Source organism: Pyricularia pennisetigena (genome assembly GCF_004337985.1).
Source record: "Pyricularia pennisetigena strain Br36 chromosome 7 map unlocalized Pyricularia_pennisetigena_Br36_Scf_8, whole genome shotgun sequence".
Classification (NCBI taxonomy): Eukaryota; Fungi; Ascomycota; class Sordariomycetes; order Magnaporthales; family Pyriculariaceae; genus Pyricularia; species Pyricularia pennisetigena.
The window spans coordinates 1,546,592-1,566,859 of record NW_021940920.1 but is presented as its reverse complement, the minus strand read 5'-3'; the positions used below and the strand labels follow the sequence as shown (position 1 = coordinate 1,566,859).

Here is a 20,268-nt window from a genome sequence, read left to right as displayed (position 1 = left end):
GACTACAGCCGAAAATAAAAATAAAAATAAAAAAGAACAAAAACCACACTGTGCAGACACCGGAGATGCGTCATCTGCTCACCCATGTTGATGGCTGATGCTTGAGAGGGCAAGTTTCAGTCCTCGTGGCTGCGGTTAAGACCGGCATCGAGCGCCATGGATCATGGAAGAAAAGAGTTTCTGCACCGCACATAAGGGCCCTAGGATGCGAATCATGGCTGATTGTTCAAGCGCTGGAGGAGCAAAGCTGTGGCAGGCGGACGGTGCACGCAAAGGTGTCAGCAGGGAGTGTAAAATAAAGCTCTAGGTTCCGGCCCACTGCGTCGGGCTGGGTTTGCAGTGCTTGTGACAAACCAGGTGAGCCACCAACCAAGGGGGGGAAAAAAAACTAAGTTTAACGTTTAAAACCCGGGAGACGAGGATAGAAACAATTTCATTGGCACTTTGGGAGGAGGGTCCGGGGGCCCTCGCTCGAAAAATGCTACGACGTAGCAATGGATACGGAGCTACTGTACTGTTTGTTAAATAAGCCCCCGAATCCACGTGACGCCGTTGACGGGTGATCCAGCGAATCCGTTTCACTGCAGATTGATTGCATTGTAGAATCGGGTCAAGATGCATGGGAGCCAAGCGATAGCTTAAACTCGACGGTCCCAAAAGAGACAAAATAAAAATAAAAATGAAATGCAAAGAAACCCTGTGATTACTCGTACCTGCATCTGGCGGCAATTAATTCGTGACGGAGAGAAGAGGGAAAAACAGACGAACATGGTGTCACCCCCCAGACGATGACGGATGAGTTTGTTCAGGATTGAGTTGGGAGAAGGACAAGGGATTCTAGCTGGGTACCCAGGCACGGATCGTATGTTTCCCGTCAAGCGAGGTGAATATCCGACCAGGGGAGCCGAATCAGGTGAATGGTTGACCCCTTGACAGGGATGTTCGGTTTTCCGCTATTGGTTCTGTCTGCTTCTGTGCTGTAGATACTAGCAATTAAGCAATAAGAGATGCCGGAAGGCCGTTATTGGTTGAAAGAATGCTGCGTGACCTTGAATTGTGATAAGTTGGATGATAAGAATGTGATTGAGAGAGACATTAACTTTTATTAAAACAACGGCAGTTGGATAGAATGAGCATGAGACAACGAAAAAAAGTCCCGACCAGATCACCACATGCGAAGTTGCAAAAATAAACAAAGAACAAAAAATAAAAGATAAAAAAAAAAAACGACTGCCATCGTCACCCAACTTTTTCGCCCTTGATCCACGGCACAACGGCAAACCGTAAAACAAGATATGAGTGGGCTGATGAATGGGCAGACCACCACCTGGGTGAGAGAGAAAAAGTAGGGCCCCTAACCGCCCGACCTGACGAATCAGCGACCATGAGCTCGTCTCACATACCCCGCTCCGCCTGTCGCCCGTTTCCTAATTGGACATCTGGGCCCCCACTTCGAGACCGTTTGCGTCGGGGAACCCGCTAAAAAAGCAGCACCAAGAAGCACAAAGCCCCTTGAGAGCCTCCCCCTGTCGCCCAGTGTCAGATCGTCAGGACATGCGACCAGCCAGTGTGTGAGGAGGGCAGCACGGGCCCCAGTTGGGTCTCTTGTTCTCTGTCTTTGAACCGGTAACCAAGGACTCGAATGGCAAAAAGATGGGATTCTGCATCCCGTCATCACATTTCCCCATCTTTTGCCCTTTCGTTTTTTTTTCTTTCTTCTCTTCTATTTGACCGTTTCATTTCTTTCCCTCCCGCACCATCCCACACCACCTTGAACCCATTCACTTCTCTCCATTCGGTCCTGCGGATTGATTTTTTTTTTACTGCAATTTATTTTGTTTTATTTTTCCTTCACCGGGGTTTAGTTTTTTTTTCTATACGTTCGCTTTGTCAATACTCAGTCTTGCTGGTCAAACCGACAATCCAAGGACGCAAACGACGTATACTCAACTTTTTTTTTTAACCCTCGGAATAAAGCGATTTAATTGTCATTGCGCCAAACCCAAAGAACAGACAGAACCTACTTGCAAACAAACTTTCTCTCGAACGACTCGGTTGAGCCGCCATTACTCCAACCTAGTCTGAACTGATACAACCTTGGGCCCGAACTTTCGACGCACGCCGTCTCTTTTTTTTTTTTCAGTCGAATCGCCACTAGAACAAAAAAAAACCGTCAAAATGGGTCAGTTCGGATTCCTCAACGACCTGGTGTGGATGGACCCCAAGGCCCCGGCCGTCAGGGGAGCCATCAGCCCCCAGGACGCCCTCAACGCCAGGATCTTTGGCTTCCTCTGGCTCGGGTCCGTCTACGGCATCGCCATGATCTGGTGGGCGCTCGCTCTCCTGGCCCGCTGGGATCGCTCCAGGGAGACGGGCGCCGGCTCCGTCCTGCTCGCCTTCATCCTCAGCACCGCCTGGCCCGTCGTCATGGTCTACCTCATCGCCAACCCGATATAAAGCATCCGAAAACCAAAAAAAAGCGGGACTCTCAAGGGCGAAAAATGGGACGGGACGTGCGACTTGGGGGAATGGAGGCGGGGGGAAATGGATGGGACGTTCCCTCTTGTTCGAGCCGCGGGCGTGGGGGATGGGGGAGGTTTGGTTGTTGTCGGGGAGGACAATGGAGGACAAATATGGGACTGGTAGGGCGACCGGTGGGCCGGTCGCTCAGCCGGGCCAAGTGATACCAATTCAACAGCGGCGGGCGGGATTTTATTTCTGCTCTTTCCACTTCGGATGCTGGGGTTGCTTCTCATCACAGACGGGTCTTGACTTTTTGGAGCCCCTTGCTGGTAATGGGACACGACGGAGCGTTCGATTTTACTATTTTTTTTTTCTGTTCCTTTGCAAGCAATTGACAATACCTGATTTCTGAACCGGAATCCCACCTGTCTCGTGTTCTTGTGGATATTGGCATTGTAAATCATACATGACAGATGCTGCCCTGCTCAGATGTCGAGATCCCAGTCAGATCAGCCGCTAAAATACCCTAAAGTGCTGTTCACTGCAACAGCGGTGATACTGATGTGTACGAGTCGTTCACACCTTTCGCTCCGGCACAGGCAAATGGACTACTGCCGATCGTTAAGAACTCAAAATGCTTGGCAGTCAATCCACCACCGGCACATCCTTGATGACACAGACAGAAAAGCTTTCGTGCTAATCATAGGCTGTGGATCAGTAGTTGTTTACCTGGTGTTGTGGTATCAGAATCTATTAATATCTTGTATGAATAAATACATGGTGAAAATGTCTCATGATATCTGGTATATTGCTGTTGCGTACTCGAGGACCATCATGTCGAGTGTGTTGACGTAAAACGTCCCTGTGTGTGTGTGTGTGTGTGTGCTTGGGCTCGATTTTGGCCACAGCACAATGGCTTGTTGCACTGGCAGTTGGATAGCCTGTTTTTTCTTTCCAATTCAACGGCCTGGTTTGGTCTATCGCAAACGATCTAGACCGGGACCTTGGAAACGGAGCAATAAGTGACTGGCCCGTTTCGAGGGTCGAGGCGAGATGCCCATGACATGTATAGTCCCTGGTGGGTGGCCTTTTTTTTTTTTTTTTTTTTTGTGAAGGATTTCGACAATAGCCGCCAAAACCCGCCTCCACGACTGGTTCGTGTCCCGGGCTCCTGCGGCAGCGGCAGCGGCGATGACGGCAACCACACCTCGTATCGCAACACCTCATGCCGCCCGGTAGATGACCGCGCCGCGCCTCTGCAGCCCCGCACCCGCAGCGACGGCCCTCCTGTGATCTGCCCTCAGACTCTTCTGGTTCCAAGCCTCGAAGCCAAAGTTCCAAACCCTCTCCGCCTCGGCCATCTGGCCGGGCTTGTCGCTGCCCCAGTTGTCGCCCTTTGACGACTTGCTGCCGACGTGCTGGACCAGTGCCGGCTTGACGTAGAACCTGGGACCGAACACGTCCGGCTTCTCGACGGCTACCTTCTCGGCCAGCTCGTCGACGAACCCGATCCTCTTCTCGCGGTACCAGCTCGTCAGCGGCTCCACCATCCTGTTGGGGAAGATGGTCGCCTGCGCGCAGCACGAGTTCATGGCGAATACGCCCCTCTCGGGACCGTGTGCGAGCGCGACCCCCGCGCTGAAGTAGAGGTACGTGTACACGGCGTAGGTGGCCAGGGCCGTGATGGCGATCAGGCCGCCCTTGTTGGCGCTCTTTTGGCGCAGCGATTGCGCAAACGTCGGCTTGCTGAAGCGCCAGATGAGCAGGAAGATGACGAGCAGAACCGCAGAGGTCCGGAAGTAGCTGACCTTGAACTCTGAGGGCCATTCCTTTTTGGAGATGTGGAAGAGTCGGAGGTAAAAGACTGTCGCAAAAAAAAAGAGAAAAAAAATGTTAGCCTCGTAGGAGAGGGAATAAAAATAAAAGACTATATCTGAGGGGGATCGGTTCAAAACTCACAGCCTCGCTTATCGTCTCTGGTCTTTTGCTCGGCCTCGAACAAAGCCTTCTTGGTCCTGTGGAACCAGCCGTCCGCAAAGGCGACGTCGTCCTCAAAATACAAAACATACGGCGCCTTGGTTGCGGCGCACGCCTTGATCGCATAGCTGTAGTCGAACATCATCTTCTCCCTGTCCGGGACTCCGGTCCTCTTGTACTCGAGCTCCAGCTCGGCAACGTGCTCCCTGTCCTTGGTGTCCATGTCCGGGTCCGCGTACGACAGGATGCGGTCCGTGACCCTGCCCAACCACGGCTGGCCAAAGATGGGATGCTCCGACTGGTTGGTGTGTCCAAAGAGGGGCATCAGGTAGATCTGGTCACGCTCCTTTTGGCTCAAGCCGGCCAGGAGGCTGCCAACGGTTTCTGGGAAGTAGATGGCACCGCTGGGACGAACGACGGTGGTGACGGTGGCGCACAGGAAGGGCGGCGGGTTGGCGGGGTTGATGGGGAGCTCGCGACGGAACTCGGGCGCGCCAGTCGCATTGTATTTCCTGATGAACTCTCTGCTCTCCTCCAGGCGGACATTGCTATACCTGCGGCCGTAGGCGTGTGTCGGACTGAAGAAGGCCGACGTGGGGTCGTTGTACGTGTACTTGGGGAGGAAGGTCATGCCAAATAAGAAAAGCGCCACAGGAATCAAGAGCATGAGGAGATGCCCGCCGCCGCCGCCAAAGTAGCCGCGAGTGACGCGATTGGCCCAAGGGGCAGCGTACTGTCCCATGACTTGTTGCGCGATAAGATTCCTGATGACTGCCTCCTACCAGGGTAGGTAGGTAAGTACTTTTTTTTTTTTTTTTGGATGAAGATTTGGGTGTTAAGGAGAAACGCTAGGTACCTAGGGAGGAAGGTAGTGTGGAAGATGAAATGAGAAAAAAAACATAAAAAAAACCCCCCACGGGCAGGGAGGAAGAAGAATAAGTGAAACGTGCATACAGACTGTCAGCGGCGGAAATCACCTAGGGGTCATGGAAGAACACACGGGAACGAAGCCATAGGCATCAATCCACTGTAAGCCTGCCAAGGGAGATCAATGTGGCAGGGCTGGCGGCCAATCCTTGCCGAGAACATGTTTTCAATCTCACGATACAAAAGTACAATAAAAGATAGCAGCTCAGGTCCAATGGTCTGGCCCTATGAGCTCGGTGGGAAGATACCGAGGTGTGGGGTGGAAAAGGACAGAAGCGACGATTGGCATCGCCGCACTAAATTTCTTTCTGTGCTGTGCCTACAAGGTTTGTTGAAAAGATTCAAAAGTTAATCAGGGTATTGCCTTCGGCTTAACTTTTGAGAGCTGACAAAAAACGTCCAAAATAAGGCGAAACCGAGTCATTTTGGTCAAAAATAGATGAAAAAAAGAAAAAAAAAAAAAAAATAAGATAAGAAAATTCTGACCATGTTTGACTTTTTCTTCAAACCAACCCTGATTACCTTGTTCCTGGCTTACAGGCAATGTCACTGGAATAGACTTTTTCGCTCCGTCCCAGGGTATCTCCGAGGTTCGACACAAAACCCCAATCATACGAAACAGCACCTAGACCTAGGTTAATACTAAAGTGACGATGCTGTGGGTGATTGCCAGAAGAAGAAAAAGACCTGGTAAGACAGGTTCGGACGCAACAGGGGCGGTAGATATCATTTGAACTGCATTGGTCCCAAATTATTTCAGGGGGTTCTCTTTGCGTTATAAAACCAATCCTTTTCAGGAAACATGCCGACCTCTTCCCCGGGTACTAGACACGAATCAATCCTTGGCATCAGCAGAACCACTTACGAGATAGTAGACCAGTCTAAAATACTATCACATGTGGTTCAGCCATGGCATGTTGCCATGCTTCGGTTGCATGCTTGCCAATGAGGAGCAGAGCAATAGGTGCGTCGAATTAAAAGCAACGACGCCTAGAGGTGAAGAGGCTTGGCGTAGACTTGGACTTTGATGGCGCACTTTCTTTCTTTCTTTTTTTTTTCCCCCAATCACAATATCCCAATGTCCAAATGTCGTTGTTTCCCCCCTGGCACGTTATGCCCCGCAAATAACAAAAGTCCACAAGACTGATCTTCGCATCGGAGTTTTTGACGTGGCGGGCAGAGGGCATCGGAGTCTTTGACGGTCAAGGTGGTAAATTTGGAGGTCGCTCATTCCCCACGTCAGCCCGTCTTTGACAGGCGAAGGCGCCCGGGCCACTTTGCACCAAATTAGTTCAGCCGGGAAGGGTCCTGACCGGCGCAATACCACCACACGGGTGGAGCAAAAAGCTCCTTGCTTGCAGGGTTCACTTTGTTTTCAAACCTCAATGGAAAATTGGTCGGAAGAGCAAACTCACCACGCTGGAAAATTGTAAAAGGAAAGCAGAATAAACAAAATTCCCATTATAGTTCAAAGCAAGGATTCCAAAAAAAAGAGCCCATGCCGGGAAAGGGTAGAGAACCAGTTGTCGCATCGTTCTTGCATTAGGGCTGCTATCAATTGACGGGCATCAAGACCCAGGCAAGGCGCGAGGGATTTTCCCCAAGGGCGACAGGACATTTTTTCTTGCCACGTGTCACGTGCATGGTGGATAGAAAAAAAAAAGGTTACCAACCCATCTCGCGCCGAACGGGTTGTCGGCACACTCCTGACAAAAACCCGAGCTTCCAGTTGTCGCAGCAAGGGTTTCGCTGTCTCCAAACCTTTTTGCAAGGTACTTCGTAACCATTAAGTTTTCAGTTGCAAGAGCGACCGCTTCAGCTGCAGCAACGTCGTACCTCCGACAAGCCTCCCTGGTTTTTTTTTGTTTTTTTTGGTAATTTATTGTTTGACCTTTTGTGCTAGCCTGTCGTTTAACCTGACGTCCTATGGGACTAGGCGAAACCCGCCCTGTTACAATGCATTTGGGTCAACTATTTAATATATATTAATTAATGTAACTATTTTAAAATTCAAAACTACAATTGCAATTATGAGTTTATAATTAATTTGTTTAATCATCAAACTCAATAATAATTACATGTAAAGAATTGTCACGATTAAAAGGTGACACGCCTTATATAGTTGGGACCGACCAAGTATTTGCCAAATGCAGGTACTGCTGGATCTTTTAATCTATTGGCTTATGCGTTAAATCCTCAGGGGCACACGTGACAATTATATAAAAAAAACATTGTGACAATGAAACATGTTACCCAAACGCAATGAAAACGCATACGTCCTTCCGTTTATCATATCATATAAATTGCTACTAAAAACGGAAGAAAAAAACACAAGTCCCACGTGGCTGCAGATTTACCACCACTGTTTAGGGATGGGGATTTTTACCCCTACCACCATAGTAAACCGTTGGCAAGCCTTGGTATCTATCGCCTGTTTGTTTATCCGTGATGATGGAGCTCAGAAATCGCACCAACCAACACTCTGACCCCGCAATCAAGAGTATAGTAAAGAAGTCGATCAGATACCGGCACATGCCCGCGACTGGAGTAGTGGAGGCTGCATATGCAATCGCCGGCCCGGTCTGGTATGCTTGCACGTGACCAGCATTTCGGCCATGTGACACCCAAACGCGGTCATTTCGCGTGTAACAACAAGTCTTTGGGTCAACAATGGCCTCGTCGAATGAATCTCTATCAGCAACTCTAATGATTGGACGTGCTGGATGACAGGGAGCAGAGTATTAATTGATACTCAGAAGGGACACATCGAGTAGGCTTTGCTAAATGGAAGCCCGCATTTACCATGAAGATTCTACCTTTCAACTGGCTAAAAAGAAAAATCAGTATTATAGCGCAACCGCCGCATGCCATGCCACTGCATTTCTCTGGGTACTGTTGCAATCCAAGAAAATCATTCCAAGCCACTCAAACCAGAAATGTATACATGGATGGATAGATAGGTAGGTGTTTTAAGAAGAAAACACCCCAGACAATACTAGGCGCCATGTAAAAGCCGACAAGGGCAGCCACTGTTGTTAATGTGTTTTATCAGGGCGATTATAATGGCAGTGGTGCAATGCAAATGTTCAAAGATCGACTTTGTCTGATCCATGCGTGCAAAAGCACATGGTACGCTTTCTGGGACAGTTGAGCTCACAGATTGACAACGAAAGACAAAAAAAAAAAAGATTAAAAAAATAAAGAAGTTGACTAATGAAATGCAAATACGTTTGGGAATGACACGCTTTTTTTTTTTGTCATGATTTGATTTGTTCATCGTCTGGCTTGGTGTTTGTCTTCAATTCCGCTTGCAGCCAAAATATACACTCTACTCAGTTGCCCTGCGTATCGTCTGTGTTTCTTTGTCCACTGTTGATCTGACAGGAACCGTACACTTTGGTCGATCCAGAGGTTAAGCTTGTGTACCCACGGCGCAAGGAGGAGAGTGATTTGGATTCGCTACCGTTTGAAGCCGCGGAATAGATCCAAGAATGAAGCTAGCAACTTGTGGAGAAATGGTAGTCTTCACTGACACTCACGATAGTAGCTCCCGCGATTAGCCAGGACAAGCAGCTGGTATCTAATCTACATCCCAAAGCTGGGACATTTTTCTCTCAAGTCTCAAGTGGAAATCCAAATGCGTATGTGCCTACCCATAAGTTCATCACGATCGGTTCCATCCTGAACAAGTCAGTAAATTGTGGCATGTTTGGTTGGGCGCCGGAAAGGGCAATGGGTGCCAGTGGTAACATTGTGACTATGTGAGGCGAAAACAAAAGTTCCCCCTTGACCAAGTACATGTTGGTCGCATCCCCCAAGGAAATGTCCCTAACCCTAAAGGAAATCCTCGATAAAAAAAGATGTCCCCCTTTGTAGGCCAGCTCCCCCCCTCGTCAAATGGTTCCCAGGTAGTAAGTAGCTTTACCGTCGTTGCCAACGCAAATATTTCTTTCCCTCGGAAAAGAAAACCAATCCTGAGTCGAATTTTAAAAGGACTGCAGAATAGAACGGAGCATGAAGCTGCGTACTAGCGTCGAGCCAAACAGCCCGACACCTTCAACAGTTCCGATAATCTCCAGTGTCCCTATTGCCGTTACCGTGGCAGTTTGCAGAAGGGAACAAAGTCTTCAACCAGCGACCTATCCCAGATCGCAGCAGTTCTTGGTGCCGACGAGCCTTGACGACTCTGGCGCGTGCTGCCGTGGTCGACTCGGTGATGTTGCCGGAAAGAAAGAAAGAAAATGGAAAATTGCCCATATCAGATTGCGACAGATCCGCGCCCTGATAAGCTTCATTGTCGTAAATTCGTGAATCGTCATGCCGTCGTGCATATGATCTTGTCGTACAAACAGAGAGTAAAGGAAATGGCGACTTCAAACAGATTGTAGATGATGGATCCATATCAGATCCTGTGTTGGCGTCCTTGTAGAGGTCTTGTGATAGTGGCGTTGCTGTTAAAACAGCGCAGTCTGAGTGGAGATGCTTCTTGATACAAACAAAGTGAAGAAAACCGTGGTAGAAACGTCTGCAAGAACCTCAACGGCTCGTGGCAGCTCCTGCTGCCTTCAGTCTTCTGTGGTATCTTGAACGAAAGAAAAAAAAAACGAAATAGAAAAAAAAAGAAAAACTAAAAAAAGACAGGCTTGTTTCGAGTCGCAACGCAGTAAAGATGCTCATTGTCGCATGAGTTCAGTACTTGTCAATAGCCACCCTGTATACAGCCATTCACTGTTTTTGGAGTTCCGCAAAAGATGCCAAAGGGGCAAAGCGTCTCACCAGCTGTAGCCGTTGTAGGAGTAGTTGTCATTGTTGTAGGGCCAGCGCATGTCGCTGCCGTAGTGGGCAGGCGTAGGCTGAATGGCGCACGTGTTGAGGCTGCGAGCCATTCCAGCGCGGCGATCGGCCTCGGCCTTGACGCGGAACGCCTCCTGCATCTTGCCGGCGGTCTCGACTGGGAGGTTCATCACTATGACCTCCTCGCCGATCTTGATGCGCAGGTCGGTGGTGGGGCGCCAGGGAGCCACGGTCTGGACGTCGAGCAGCTTGGCGGCGATGGTGGCGAGCCAAGGCACGACGAGGAAGAAGGTGGTGGCCAGGACGAAGCGGAGGTCGTTGAGCATAAAGGTCCAGATCCAGGCGAGGTCCAGCATGAGGCAGGCGACGGGCACGGTCTGGTTGATGGTCGCGACGCGGGTGATGTAGTTGCCGTCGGCGGGCCGGAACGCGCCAAAGATGACGAGGCAGAGAAAGTAGACGACGAGGGAGGGGCTGGTGGTTTGCAGGATGAGGCGGGCGCGATTGACCTCGTCCAGGGAGCTGACGAGATCAAAGGCGACGATGAAGACCAGACCTCCAAGACCGGCGAGGAAGTACAGAACGCGGCAGATGACGCGAGCGCCATGCTTTTGGGCCTCCTTCTGCTTTTCCTCCTCAGAGATGGGGGCTCTGACAGGAGGAGGCACCATGTTTGGGGGAATGGTGTAAGAAGGAATCAAGCCAGGCATTTTTGATCAACGCGATGCGATGCGGTAAAGTGAGGGGCTAGTGATGGGCTCAAGGGTGAGATGGAGGAAGTAGGTTCTTTTGGTAGATGATAATGGGGATGAGATTTGATCAGGAGATTCTGATAATTGATGCTGAAGGAGATTGTGAATGCTCTGCGTTGCGTACAGACCTGAGGTTGGCTGGGTCGAGTCGGTAGATGTGAAAAGCTTTGAAGATGGCGATCTCTGGAGAGGAGGAAGGAAATGAGAGGAAGTAAAGTACTGGATCAGCGGCGGAGAGGGCGGGGAGCTTGGGCAGATTATGTCTGGTTTGGACAAAACAAAAATGGAAGGAGCGTGGTCCAAGGGCAAACGGGGACCAAGAGCCTGGCCTGGAGCGGCACGAACCTCCTGATAGGCCAACCCAAAAGTGCCAAACTGTGGCCCTCCCCGAGAAAGTGCCTGAGGCTCTGGGATCACTTCGGACTCAGAATGCACACTCGAAAACAGAGGGAAAAGGCGGCTGCTGGAACTAGCTCAGCGTCATAGATGACGTCTTTACCATAGCACGCAAAGAGAGATTTACTGGTAGACATGGACCTGCACAGGGTCATTTGACGGGTTGAACGAGGTATGCATTTCCATCTATCATCGATCCTCCCCAGGGGCTTCTTTGGTGTAAACACGGTAAACGGGCAAGGGGTTGGGTGTTCCATATCTCTGTAATAATAATCCTCCATGGTGAAAACAAGCAGTGTGTAGCGAGTTTGTGAGTAGTTGATAACGGGAGAGCGACAGATCCAACAGCTTTCCTTCCATCTGAGGCCAGCCTCCAATATACATGTGTCGCACGATCATCTCTTCAATGTGTAGATTCCCAGTTTTCTCAAGCCAAAAAAACTTCATCCCTCCTATCGCTACAGAACCACTCTCTTGGATGTTGTAGTCGGACAGAGTCCTGGTATGCCCGCAGGAGTCGTACTAAAAATCTAAAACCAACAACGGCTAGATTAGCTTGATGGAATTCGCGAGAAAAAGCGAATCGACCATCTTACTTACTCTCGTGATGCTTTTGCTATGCAGGTCTTTCGCCCGAGTCTGGTTCCAAGGCGTATTGGTGTGGCTGGAGAACAGCGTCTCAACCGCAAAACGGGCCAAGAAATTGCGCCGGCTCCTCGGCGAGCCACCGCACGGCGACCGTTGGCTCGGGTGCTGCCGGCTGGTTGCCGTTCTTCTTTTTTCTTATGAGGTCAAAGGCCTTGCGGGCGATGCCCTTGGTGAGCTTGGTAATTGATGCCATTGTTGCTGTTGCTTTTGCTGCTATTGCTTTTGCTGCTATTGCTTTTGCTGCTATTGCTTTTGCTGCTGTATTGTAATGTTGGCGGCGGAAATGGCCCTCCTTGGGATGATGCCAGTTGTGGTTATGTTGGTTGTGACGCCAGATGTGGCCAGCCGATAGATGTCAAGATGTCAGGTCGCAGTAGGAGGCCAGCGAGGCAATGTGAAGTAGCAGCAGTCTATGTTGTATATAGAGCAGAATACAGACAGCTTGAAATGGAGATGAAGCATGGGGGGAGAAAAGGAGACCAGAGTATCAAGCAATCTGCTCGAGAAGATATGGAATATATAGCCTGTTTTTTTACGTGGTGTATTGATGTTTTGAGAATCACTGCAGATTCCTGGTTTCCTAGACTACCATTTGCATTATAGTGGCGGCCTTCACGACGCATAAGGGGTGCATGCATAGACTTCCCTCCTGCAGGAGACAGACCTTCTTCCGATTGCCCCACGAGCAAAATGTCCCCCATGGTGTGTTTTTCACTCCAAATAAGCAGATTGAGTCACACCCTGTATAGCTTTTACCAATTAAAGTCCTTGATATGCGATTTGAGAATGCAGACTCCCTGTGGAAGATTTGGTACGATGAGTGAAAAGCCCGAGGGTCTAGAGTTCCGTCTGGCATACTTGCCTCCTGATGCCCTTGACAAAGAACCATGTTCGTACTGATGATGATCAACCCGTCGAGACTGATGGCTCCTTAAATCTCAATCGGATTACTTTTGGAAACCAGGTGCATCTGCATATTGTATTGAATTTTACAACAATTGCTAGGCGGGCTTGTTATAGGAGCTCCGTTTCGTCCAAGTGAATCCTCTCCTCTGACTCCTCTTCAAAGATCACAAGATTTGACATGACCGCTACTGCAGGTAAGCCCCGCTGTAGACTAAAGCACGCGGTTCCCCAGACATAATGGTGCTCATGCGCAAATCAGGGATGCAAAGCTGCTATACGTGTTGTCATTCGAATTCGCATACTTGATGAGGCGACTAATACATGCCTCCGGCTTCCACACCCTGTGAATGGCCAGAATCTAGCCAAATTGGAATCTGGTAGTGTAGCTAAGCTGGAAAGAGAATGTATGATGACAGGAAGTAGAGGCCTGTTTGTTCAAAGCCCTTGGCAGCCTATTGGCGAGGCTCGTCTCTCTCGGCGAGAGCGTGGGATTCCCAAGATAGCGAGCGGTGGATGCATTGCAAGCCTCTGGGCCGCCGGTCAGAGAAGTGTTGGATATCTCGGCCGGAGAGTGTCAGACGACGAGGACGTCAAGTACGGTACCTCGTGACTAGTATCGGGGGACCTGCGCGTATAGCGATGAAGTGGTCAGCTCCGGTAAGCGCAGGATTCCTCGGACAGGAAGAGGTTCAAACTATGGACACAAGCAAGGCATAGGATGTATAATCAGCGGCGCAGGGTAGATGTCATGTCCCTAGTCGGCCATATTCTTGTGGTAGTAAGAGCGTTTCTTCACGATTCTTGAACTCTTCAGTATTCGGGCCGCAGCAGAAGTGCGGGGGCATTGTTCGAGTTCTGTGTTGTAGAGGGCCAGGCAATGTAATTCTCGATTAAAAGTCTAACAAACTACTGCAGTTAGCCAGGGAATATGAAACCGAAATGTGATCATTTGGAGCTCTTCAAAGAACTTAGTGCTTTCCGATAGGAACTCAGCCTAGCGCAATGCCCAAGGCCGCGACCTGCAGCATGAGTAATGATTCGGCATCCCACGAGGTAGCGGCGAGAACTGTGCGCCGCGAGTGTACTCATATTCGATGTGTGGTGTGTAGTGACTGCAGGTAGCTCCAGGGACTGCAAAATGCCCTTAGTTCAACTTGATTAGCATGGGAGTCTGAATGGCATAGCCTTTTGTAAGAGTCTGTTGGAGAAGCTGTCGGATAGGCTAGAACTTCAGGAAGCGAACACTGAACTGACCTTTGAAGATATGTGGTTGTCGTTGGCCTCTGCCCCGGGGCAGCACACACTTTTAGCGCCTCCTAGCAAGACTGGGCAGTAGCTTGGGATCCCTCCTCGTAAAACTTCGTCTACCTGTGGTGGTGGAGATCTGCTTCCCAAGGGCAAGTCTCGATGTGTAGTTCTCCTCCCCAGCCGTTGTTTCCACCCGGGGTGAACCTCCAATTATATCATAGGCACTCTGCCGCATCATGTATTGTCCAGACCAAACTCTCGCGACAAAGCTTTTTAGGTGGTTGATGCGTCGTGACACATTTTCTGATAACTAGCTAGAATTGTTAGCAGCTGGTGCACAGTATGTAGGTGGAGCGAGAGACATGGTTCTTGAGAACGTGCCAGGGAATGCTGAGCTTACATTTCGGGCAATGTTCCAACGGCAGCACAAGTGAGCCATAGCAGCAAGAACTTGGCGCAACCACCGAAGCAACAGCCAATGGCTCTGCGGTCGGGGCTCATTGCGCCGACTTAGGGATCCTGAGCCTGTATAAGAGAATCAGGCGGCGACATAGATAGCAACGTTGTTGCTGGCATCACTGTTGAAGCTCATTTGGAACAAAGTCGGGTGTTCTCTTGACTGTTGAGGCCGACGGCGGCCATAGGCTGACTCTTGAATCGTGGGCACGGAAGCGCCGGTGGCGGGAGTTATGTGCAGAGTTGGTTGTACCTTGTTGAGACGCAATCTCTTCGAGATCGATCTCCTAGTCTGTTTCAGGCACAGATCATTGAACGTCAGCATTGGGAAGGCAGGTAGATTTAACGGTTTCTGACTGTTGCTCACTTCCGCCGTTTCCGGTCTCGAGCATCCTTGTCCTCCCGCAAGTTGCGGTTGTTGCCACAAGCGCGTTCGAGGTAGGTCGCCATCTATCAGGAGAAACTCGTGTCCACGATGCTGATACCAAGAGTTATATTGTCGAGCTTTGTTGCAAACCCAACTGAGTTCCGGTTGATGGCACAGCGAGCATGAATGACTGCTTCTCTGCCGCGGCTGGAAACTTGACAGCGAAGAAGTGGCGAACAGCTGTGCGTTTGACAACAAGACGACGATGAGCAGGTACGGCCTTGGGTGACTGTCCACCAATCAGCTTTTCACACCCCTAACCCTCTTTCAAGCGACTGAAAGATACGACCGATTCAGAATGACGCTGCTTGTAGCCCACAAAGCCACCGGTAGCAGAAGTCTGGATTACGGAATAAACAATGTTGGAGACAACCAAGGAAATGAACATTCCCTGTTTGTCCACCCCTCTCTTTGCAACCTTTTTCTCAAAATTTATTGCGCCTTTCCTACCTTGCATCCTTTGCCCCTTCGTGTTACCCTTCCCAGCCTCTTCCAACATGGGAGCAGCCCAGTCCCCGAAACTACCGCCCCTCCAGAGCTTGCGAGGTCCTTCACGGTGGAGAAAGTCCGATTTGCATCTGGAGAGGGAATGCCTCAGGCAAAATGAACGACCCCATCAAAGCTAATGATATGGGACTACACTTCCAGGCTCGTTTGAATCACGTTGTTTCGAATCCAGCGTCGGCAGCAGGCTACGAGAATGCTGAAAGCCCATTTCAACGGCACCATATCCCAGACCCGCTGATACTGTTGGAACCAATTAAGCGCAATCACATCGAAGCACAAGGAGTTGCCATCTTGTTGCCGCCCTTCCCTCTTCCAATGACAACCTCCCCACCCGCCCATTCAGTCTGGTGGTCGTAACGCTTTCTTTCAAGATGCGATTGCCGGAGAAATTATGTCAGCTCCAATCGCGATCTTCTTACGGGCAATGGTTGTGAGCATTTTGATGTAAGCGACATGCGCTTTTGGAAGTTTCAGAAGTTTTATATGCAGATGATGGAGGAGGAAGATGAGGACCTGCCAATACAGCAATTTTTTAGCGCAGGTTGCAGGCGCGCCAAGAACCATAACAGAAGACTCATGGGTAACAGCAGAGGGTTCTGCCAAGGTGGTCTCAGGGCTTCGGGCTGTTCAGTCATTCCATATTTGTATGAACGGTAGCTTGACCTCTCACAAAAGGTTTCACCCTGATCAACTCAGAGTTAAGGCTATTAAAATCCCTCAATACTTGTGCGATCGAGTTTTGCCTTTCATTTCCCATGGATCATCAGCTAAAAACAAGTACAAGCCCAGATTATACACAAAAGCACCGCCGAGACAGCCAGCATACAAAAGCCTCATCGGTAACAATGCCTTCTACCAAGTCCAACCAAGTAACGGCCACCCAGGATCTTGGAATTCGCAAGACCCTGTACAAAGTTCACTGCTGCACCACCAAGCTCGTCAAGAGGTGCTGGAGTTCGCCATCCATCGAGAGCGGCAAGAAGAAGAACGAAACCAAAAAGTCTGCATGCTGGTATGGCCACTCCCCGAGGACATTTATGGCCCGTTCTGCTAATCATGGCATTGTTTGCTTTCGGCCAGAGGCGGAATGAAGATACAGTCGGCCGAAAAGCACATGGTCCTTAACTTCTTCTGTCTTCGGGACCCTGGCTTTGTCAGATATCGCAACAAAGCCCGCCGGGAGATCGGTTCGACCAGGCTTGATCATGGCGATGTTCCTCTAAAACCCGGTCCGGCACGCGCCTTAAAACACATCTCGAAAACAAGGAACAATGTCCTGCCAGGATCCGTGATTCGCAGTCCACTTGTCTCCTATAGGGACTTGACAACTTTACACATGAGGAACACGAGATGACGAATGCCAATAGCGTCAGCAACAAAGATTGCAACGGGAGAATGAGCAAGGCTGCATGAGTACTAGGGGGAAGAGTCTCATAAGGAGTATTTATACTGAAGAGTAGGATAAGAAGTAATACTAGCAGTAGTAGCAGCAGCAGCAACAGCAGCAGCAACAATCATAATTCAGAATAAATTCCCGCATAAAATGCTGCCTAGCCTTAGAACTGTTATTATCATTGTGAAAGGTCGCTGACCTGATTGCGTAATGACTGGCCAGCGGCCGGCAAAGGCAGAGGCACACCTGTAGATGGGGAAGACCAAGAAAGCCACCATGCAGGCGAGCAGGCGCCAACTGTACAGTTCTCTCAAGACCCGGTAGTGCCGGTGGTAGCCGAAAGACATGATGTGTATGTAGATTGTAGGATGTAAAATGCTGGAAGACTGGCGAGCAGGGAGGTTGGGTGTGCTTTTTGTCCGGGCCGTAGAGAAATGATCAGGAATCTTGACTGATTGGGCCACATCAGGACTTCGCATTAAACTTTACCCTGGTTGCTAAGCTCGCCGCAGACGGCGAGAGACCAACAAGTGTGCGAGGAACTCAGCTGACGAGGCAAGTTACTCCGAGCAAGGCCAATACGTCTCGAGAAATCGGTCTTGGCAACTCATCAGGGAATGAGGCAGGGGGCAGTTCGTCAAAATCCAGATCCTGACCCATGTTAGCTGCAGAGAACGATGTTCCTTTGCCAGCTTTACAAGATAATAACCATACAGTGGCACTCCACTCGTTTGACGCCATTCCAGCAGCATCGCAGCTATGTGAGCTAACGTTAGGTGTTGTGGTCAGCTTCGTTACCTCGTAATTACCGCCAAGTTGAGCTTACTCGTTTGCAATCCAAGCTCTACTCTCAGTGGGACCGAGTCGTAAGTACGTACTGCTGCTGTAGTGAAGCGTTGCCTGCGTACGACGGTCCTGCCTTGCGGGCCGACATCTTACTACACCACAAGAAGCATTCAGATCTCCACCATCGGCCAATCAGGAGCCCGTGCTTGGTAACACAAGCAGGCGGGGTACACAGCAGCGAGGCTGCAGACAAGGTTTGGAGCTGGACAGACGGGAAAGACTGCTATCGCTGAGATCCACGCCTGCTCATAGTCGTGGTCACCAGAGAGTCTGGTTCACCCGTGTTTTCCAACAAACCTCTGGAGCAACTTTCTTCCCCCGTGGCCAAGCAGGAGATTAGATAGCAGCATTCCAACGTCATACACACCTAAACAACGTTTCTTTCCATTAATATTGAGCATTAGGTTGGAAGGCGTCTTGTCCCCATATGCAAGTTAGAAAAAAAACCACATCAAAATTAACAAGGTCACTACTGATACTCTATAGGCCCTCAATAGGTACCAAACCAACCTATGGCACCGAAGTTGTTGCGCAACACCTCCAGCAGCGGTGCTTCTTGCAGGCCTGCTGCCCTGTTTGACTCGAAAAGTCCCATAAGGAATCCAAAGCTCCAGAAATCCGTCACCTGCGAAACCCAATTCCACAAAAGCAAGGCAAGCAGCAACCAAATCATGGCATGGTTCTTGATCAAGGGCCCATATACAGTTACAAGATGAATCCCCGAAAGGATTCGCCAGAGCCAGGCAGCTCCATATTTTCGATTGACTGCGCTCTACTTTTTTGGTTGTCCGCATGAGGTCTAGATGCATATAGGCGTTCAGCTTCCCAAAATGTGCGTGGAGCACTCGGTACTCACACTGAAGGTCAAGGAAATACATTATTTTACCATCTCAAAATGCCAACAAGAGAGGCTTTTTCAGCACGCATAGGATGTGACGGTGGGCCCTTCAATCTCTGGTGACATCTGAACAAAACATGTTTGCAGCCGATCCTAGTACAATAGGTCACTTCAGATGTTAGCCCAGGATCCTGCTGGGGTTATGTATCCTAAAATTCTGCTACAATTCTCGAGTCTGTCCAGGAGACCAGCAAAAAGAGAAAAAAAAAGAAAAAGAAAAACATTCCAGCGCTCTGTTAAACCTTTCCTCTCTTCATCAGCGCATGCGCTGATTTTTAGCGTCGCGGTAGGTGCCGTCGCATCGCTTATAGAAGATGTGAGGTGGCGAACCGGACCCAATAAGGTAGTCCTCGGGGTCGAGAACACAGGTTCCCATGGACCGGCTGTCCATGTGGTAATCCTGATCATTGGGATCGACGACCTTGATTTTGGGGTTGCTGCTAACAATCAAGGGATTGTGGTATCCCCATATCTTGACTCACGAGTAAGTCGCTCTGGCACTGGAGCATTGGTACATGGTACGGTAACTGGTTGACTTTGCACAAAATTATATAAAGTAAATCCCCAGACGGATGATGGATACTAGGCTCTGCTGGATGCTCGGTTGGAGAAAGGACAAGTACAAAAGCTAGAGGATCGTTTGCTTGAGGTAACAATCTCTCTTCATCAAAGCAAAGGACTTTTCCCCGAGCTTTCATACACAGTTATGGATGATAACACCTCACGTGTGGTTGAAGGTTACCCTTGATTGGCCATATTTTCGGTCATTCCCCTGTACTGGGCGCAGACAGGCTGGCCTTCATCATGGCCAGCGGCATCGACATACTCAGGTTTCCAGTTTCGTGGCACCGATCATATCACAATCTACCCAGGAACGACATCAAAACTGCATATTTGGAAGAAACTAACATCGAATATCGAAACAAGCCCGGCGGTTAGGCTTCAATGCTGATAAACTTGGCCAACTTCGCCCTAGTGCGGCAGTGTGGTATATCGCTAATATAGCTTCTCCGACGGGTCTTTGGCCGCTGGTTAGCCGCGAAGATATCTGCTGTATTCCGCGCTTCGAGGTGAAGCCAAGGCGTCCTCTTCCGGCTCTCTCGTACCTTGTGCTGCTCGATCCGGAACGCGCTTCGACGAGTGAGAGGGTTGCGCTACTGTCGAGTGTGACACTAGCGAGACATTGCACAGAGGTTGACCCAGCTGAATCAGACGTCTCGTGCTGCTTGCCAAGGGCGCAGTTGCCAGGGTTGTGGAAGGCAGTGCTTCACAGACAAGATGTGGCATTCGTTGCATTTTGCACCAGTGGCCTCATGACGCAGCAGTCTTCACTGCCAACCCCCACAAGCCGAGGCGAAGGATTGTTCACTTTGCCTGGCTGTTATCGGAAACACGTGCGTGATGACTGCTGCAGCTCCGCATCTACAAGCAGCAGCCACAATTCAAGAGCGCAGGTCATAATGTGGGCAGTTTGCGACATACTCTGGTAAATTGCCTACCAAAGGTTGTCTGCTACACGTAACCAACCCACGCAGGCTGTTCGGCTGTTCTAAAGTCTATCTATAAACAGTAGGTACGGACCTACAAAAACCAGTCAGAGCCCGAGTCTCTTTTATAGTGCTAATCTCGA

At 49.8% G+C, this 20,268-nt stretch overlaps 6 protein-coding genes across 6 annotated transcripts; 2 read left to right on the top strand and 4 right to left on the bottom strand.

Moving 5' to 3' along the window:
- Positions 1-2,178: 2,178 nt before the first annotated feature.
- PpBr36_09561 (uncharacterized protein) lies at positions 2,179-2,457 on the top strand (the record flags this gene model as incomplete). The annotated part of the gene is made up of 1 exon (XM_029896682.1): positions 2,179-2,457. The coding sequence occupies one exon, from the start codon at positions 2,179-2,181 to the stop codon at positions 2,455-2,457; it is 279 nt and encodes a 92-aa protein (XP_029744529.1).
- A 1,229-nt stretch (positions 2,458-3,686) lies between these two features.
- Positions 3,687-5,182, bottom strand: PpBr36_09560 (uncharacterized protein; the record flags this gene model as incomplete). The annotated part of the gene is made up of 2 exons (XM_029896681.1): positions 3,687-4,327; positions 4,423-5,182. The coding sequence occupies 2 exons, from the start codon at positions 5,180-5,182 to the stop codon at positions 3,687-3,689; spliced, it is 1,401 nt and encodes a 466-aa protein (XP_029744492.1).
- A 4,957-nt stretch (positions 5,183-10,139) lies between these two features.
- PpBr36_09559 (uncharacterized protein) lies at positions 10,140-10,871 on the bottom strand (the record flags this gene model as incomplete). The annotated part of the gene is made up of 1 exon (XM_029896680.1): positions 10,140-10,871. One exon carries the CDS (start codon positions 10,869-10,871, stop codon positions 10,140-10,142), a length of 732 nt encoding a protein of 243 aa, XP_029744469.1.
- An 896-nt stretch (positions 10,872-11,767) lies between these two features.
- On the bottom strand, positions 11,768-12,150 carry PpBr36_09558 (uncharacterized protein; the record flags this gene model as incomplete). The annotated part of the gene is made up of 3 exons (XM_029896679.1): positions 11,768-11,831; positions 11,910-11,925; positions 11,994-12,150. 3 exons carry the CDS (start codon positions 12,148-12,150, stop codon positions 11,768-11,770), a joined length of 237 nt encoding a protein of 78 aa, XP_029744470.1.
- Positions 12,151-16,346: 4,196 nt separating this feature from the next.
- PpBr36_09557 (uncharacterized protein) lies at positions 16,347-16,855 on the top strand (the record flags this gene model as incomplete). The annotated part of the gene is made up of 2 exons (XM_029896678.1): positions 16,347-16,501; positions 16,582-16,855. The coding sequence occupies 2 exons, from the start codon at positions 16,347-16,349 to the stop codon at positions 16,853-16,855; spliced, it is 429 nt and encodes a 142-aa protein (XP_029744465.1).
- Positions 16,856-18,894: 2,039 nt separating this feature from the next.
- On the bottom strand, positions 18,895-19,155 carry PpBr36_09556 (uncharacterized protein; the record flags this gene model as incomplete). The annotated part of the gene is made up of 2 exons (XM_029896677.1): positions 18,895-19,075; positions 19,121-19,155. 2 exons carry the CDS (start codon positions 19,153-19,155, stop codon positions 18,895-18,897), a joined length of 216 nt encoding a protein of 71 aa, XP_029744466.1.
- Positions 19,156-20,268: the final 1,113 nt, after the last annotated feature.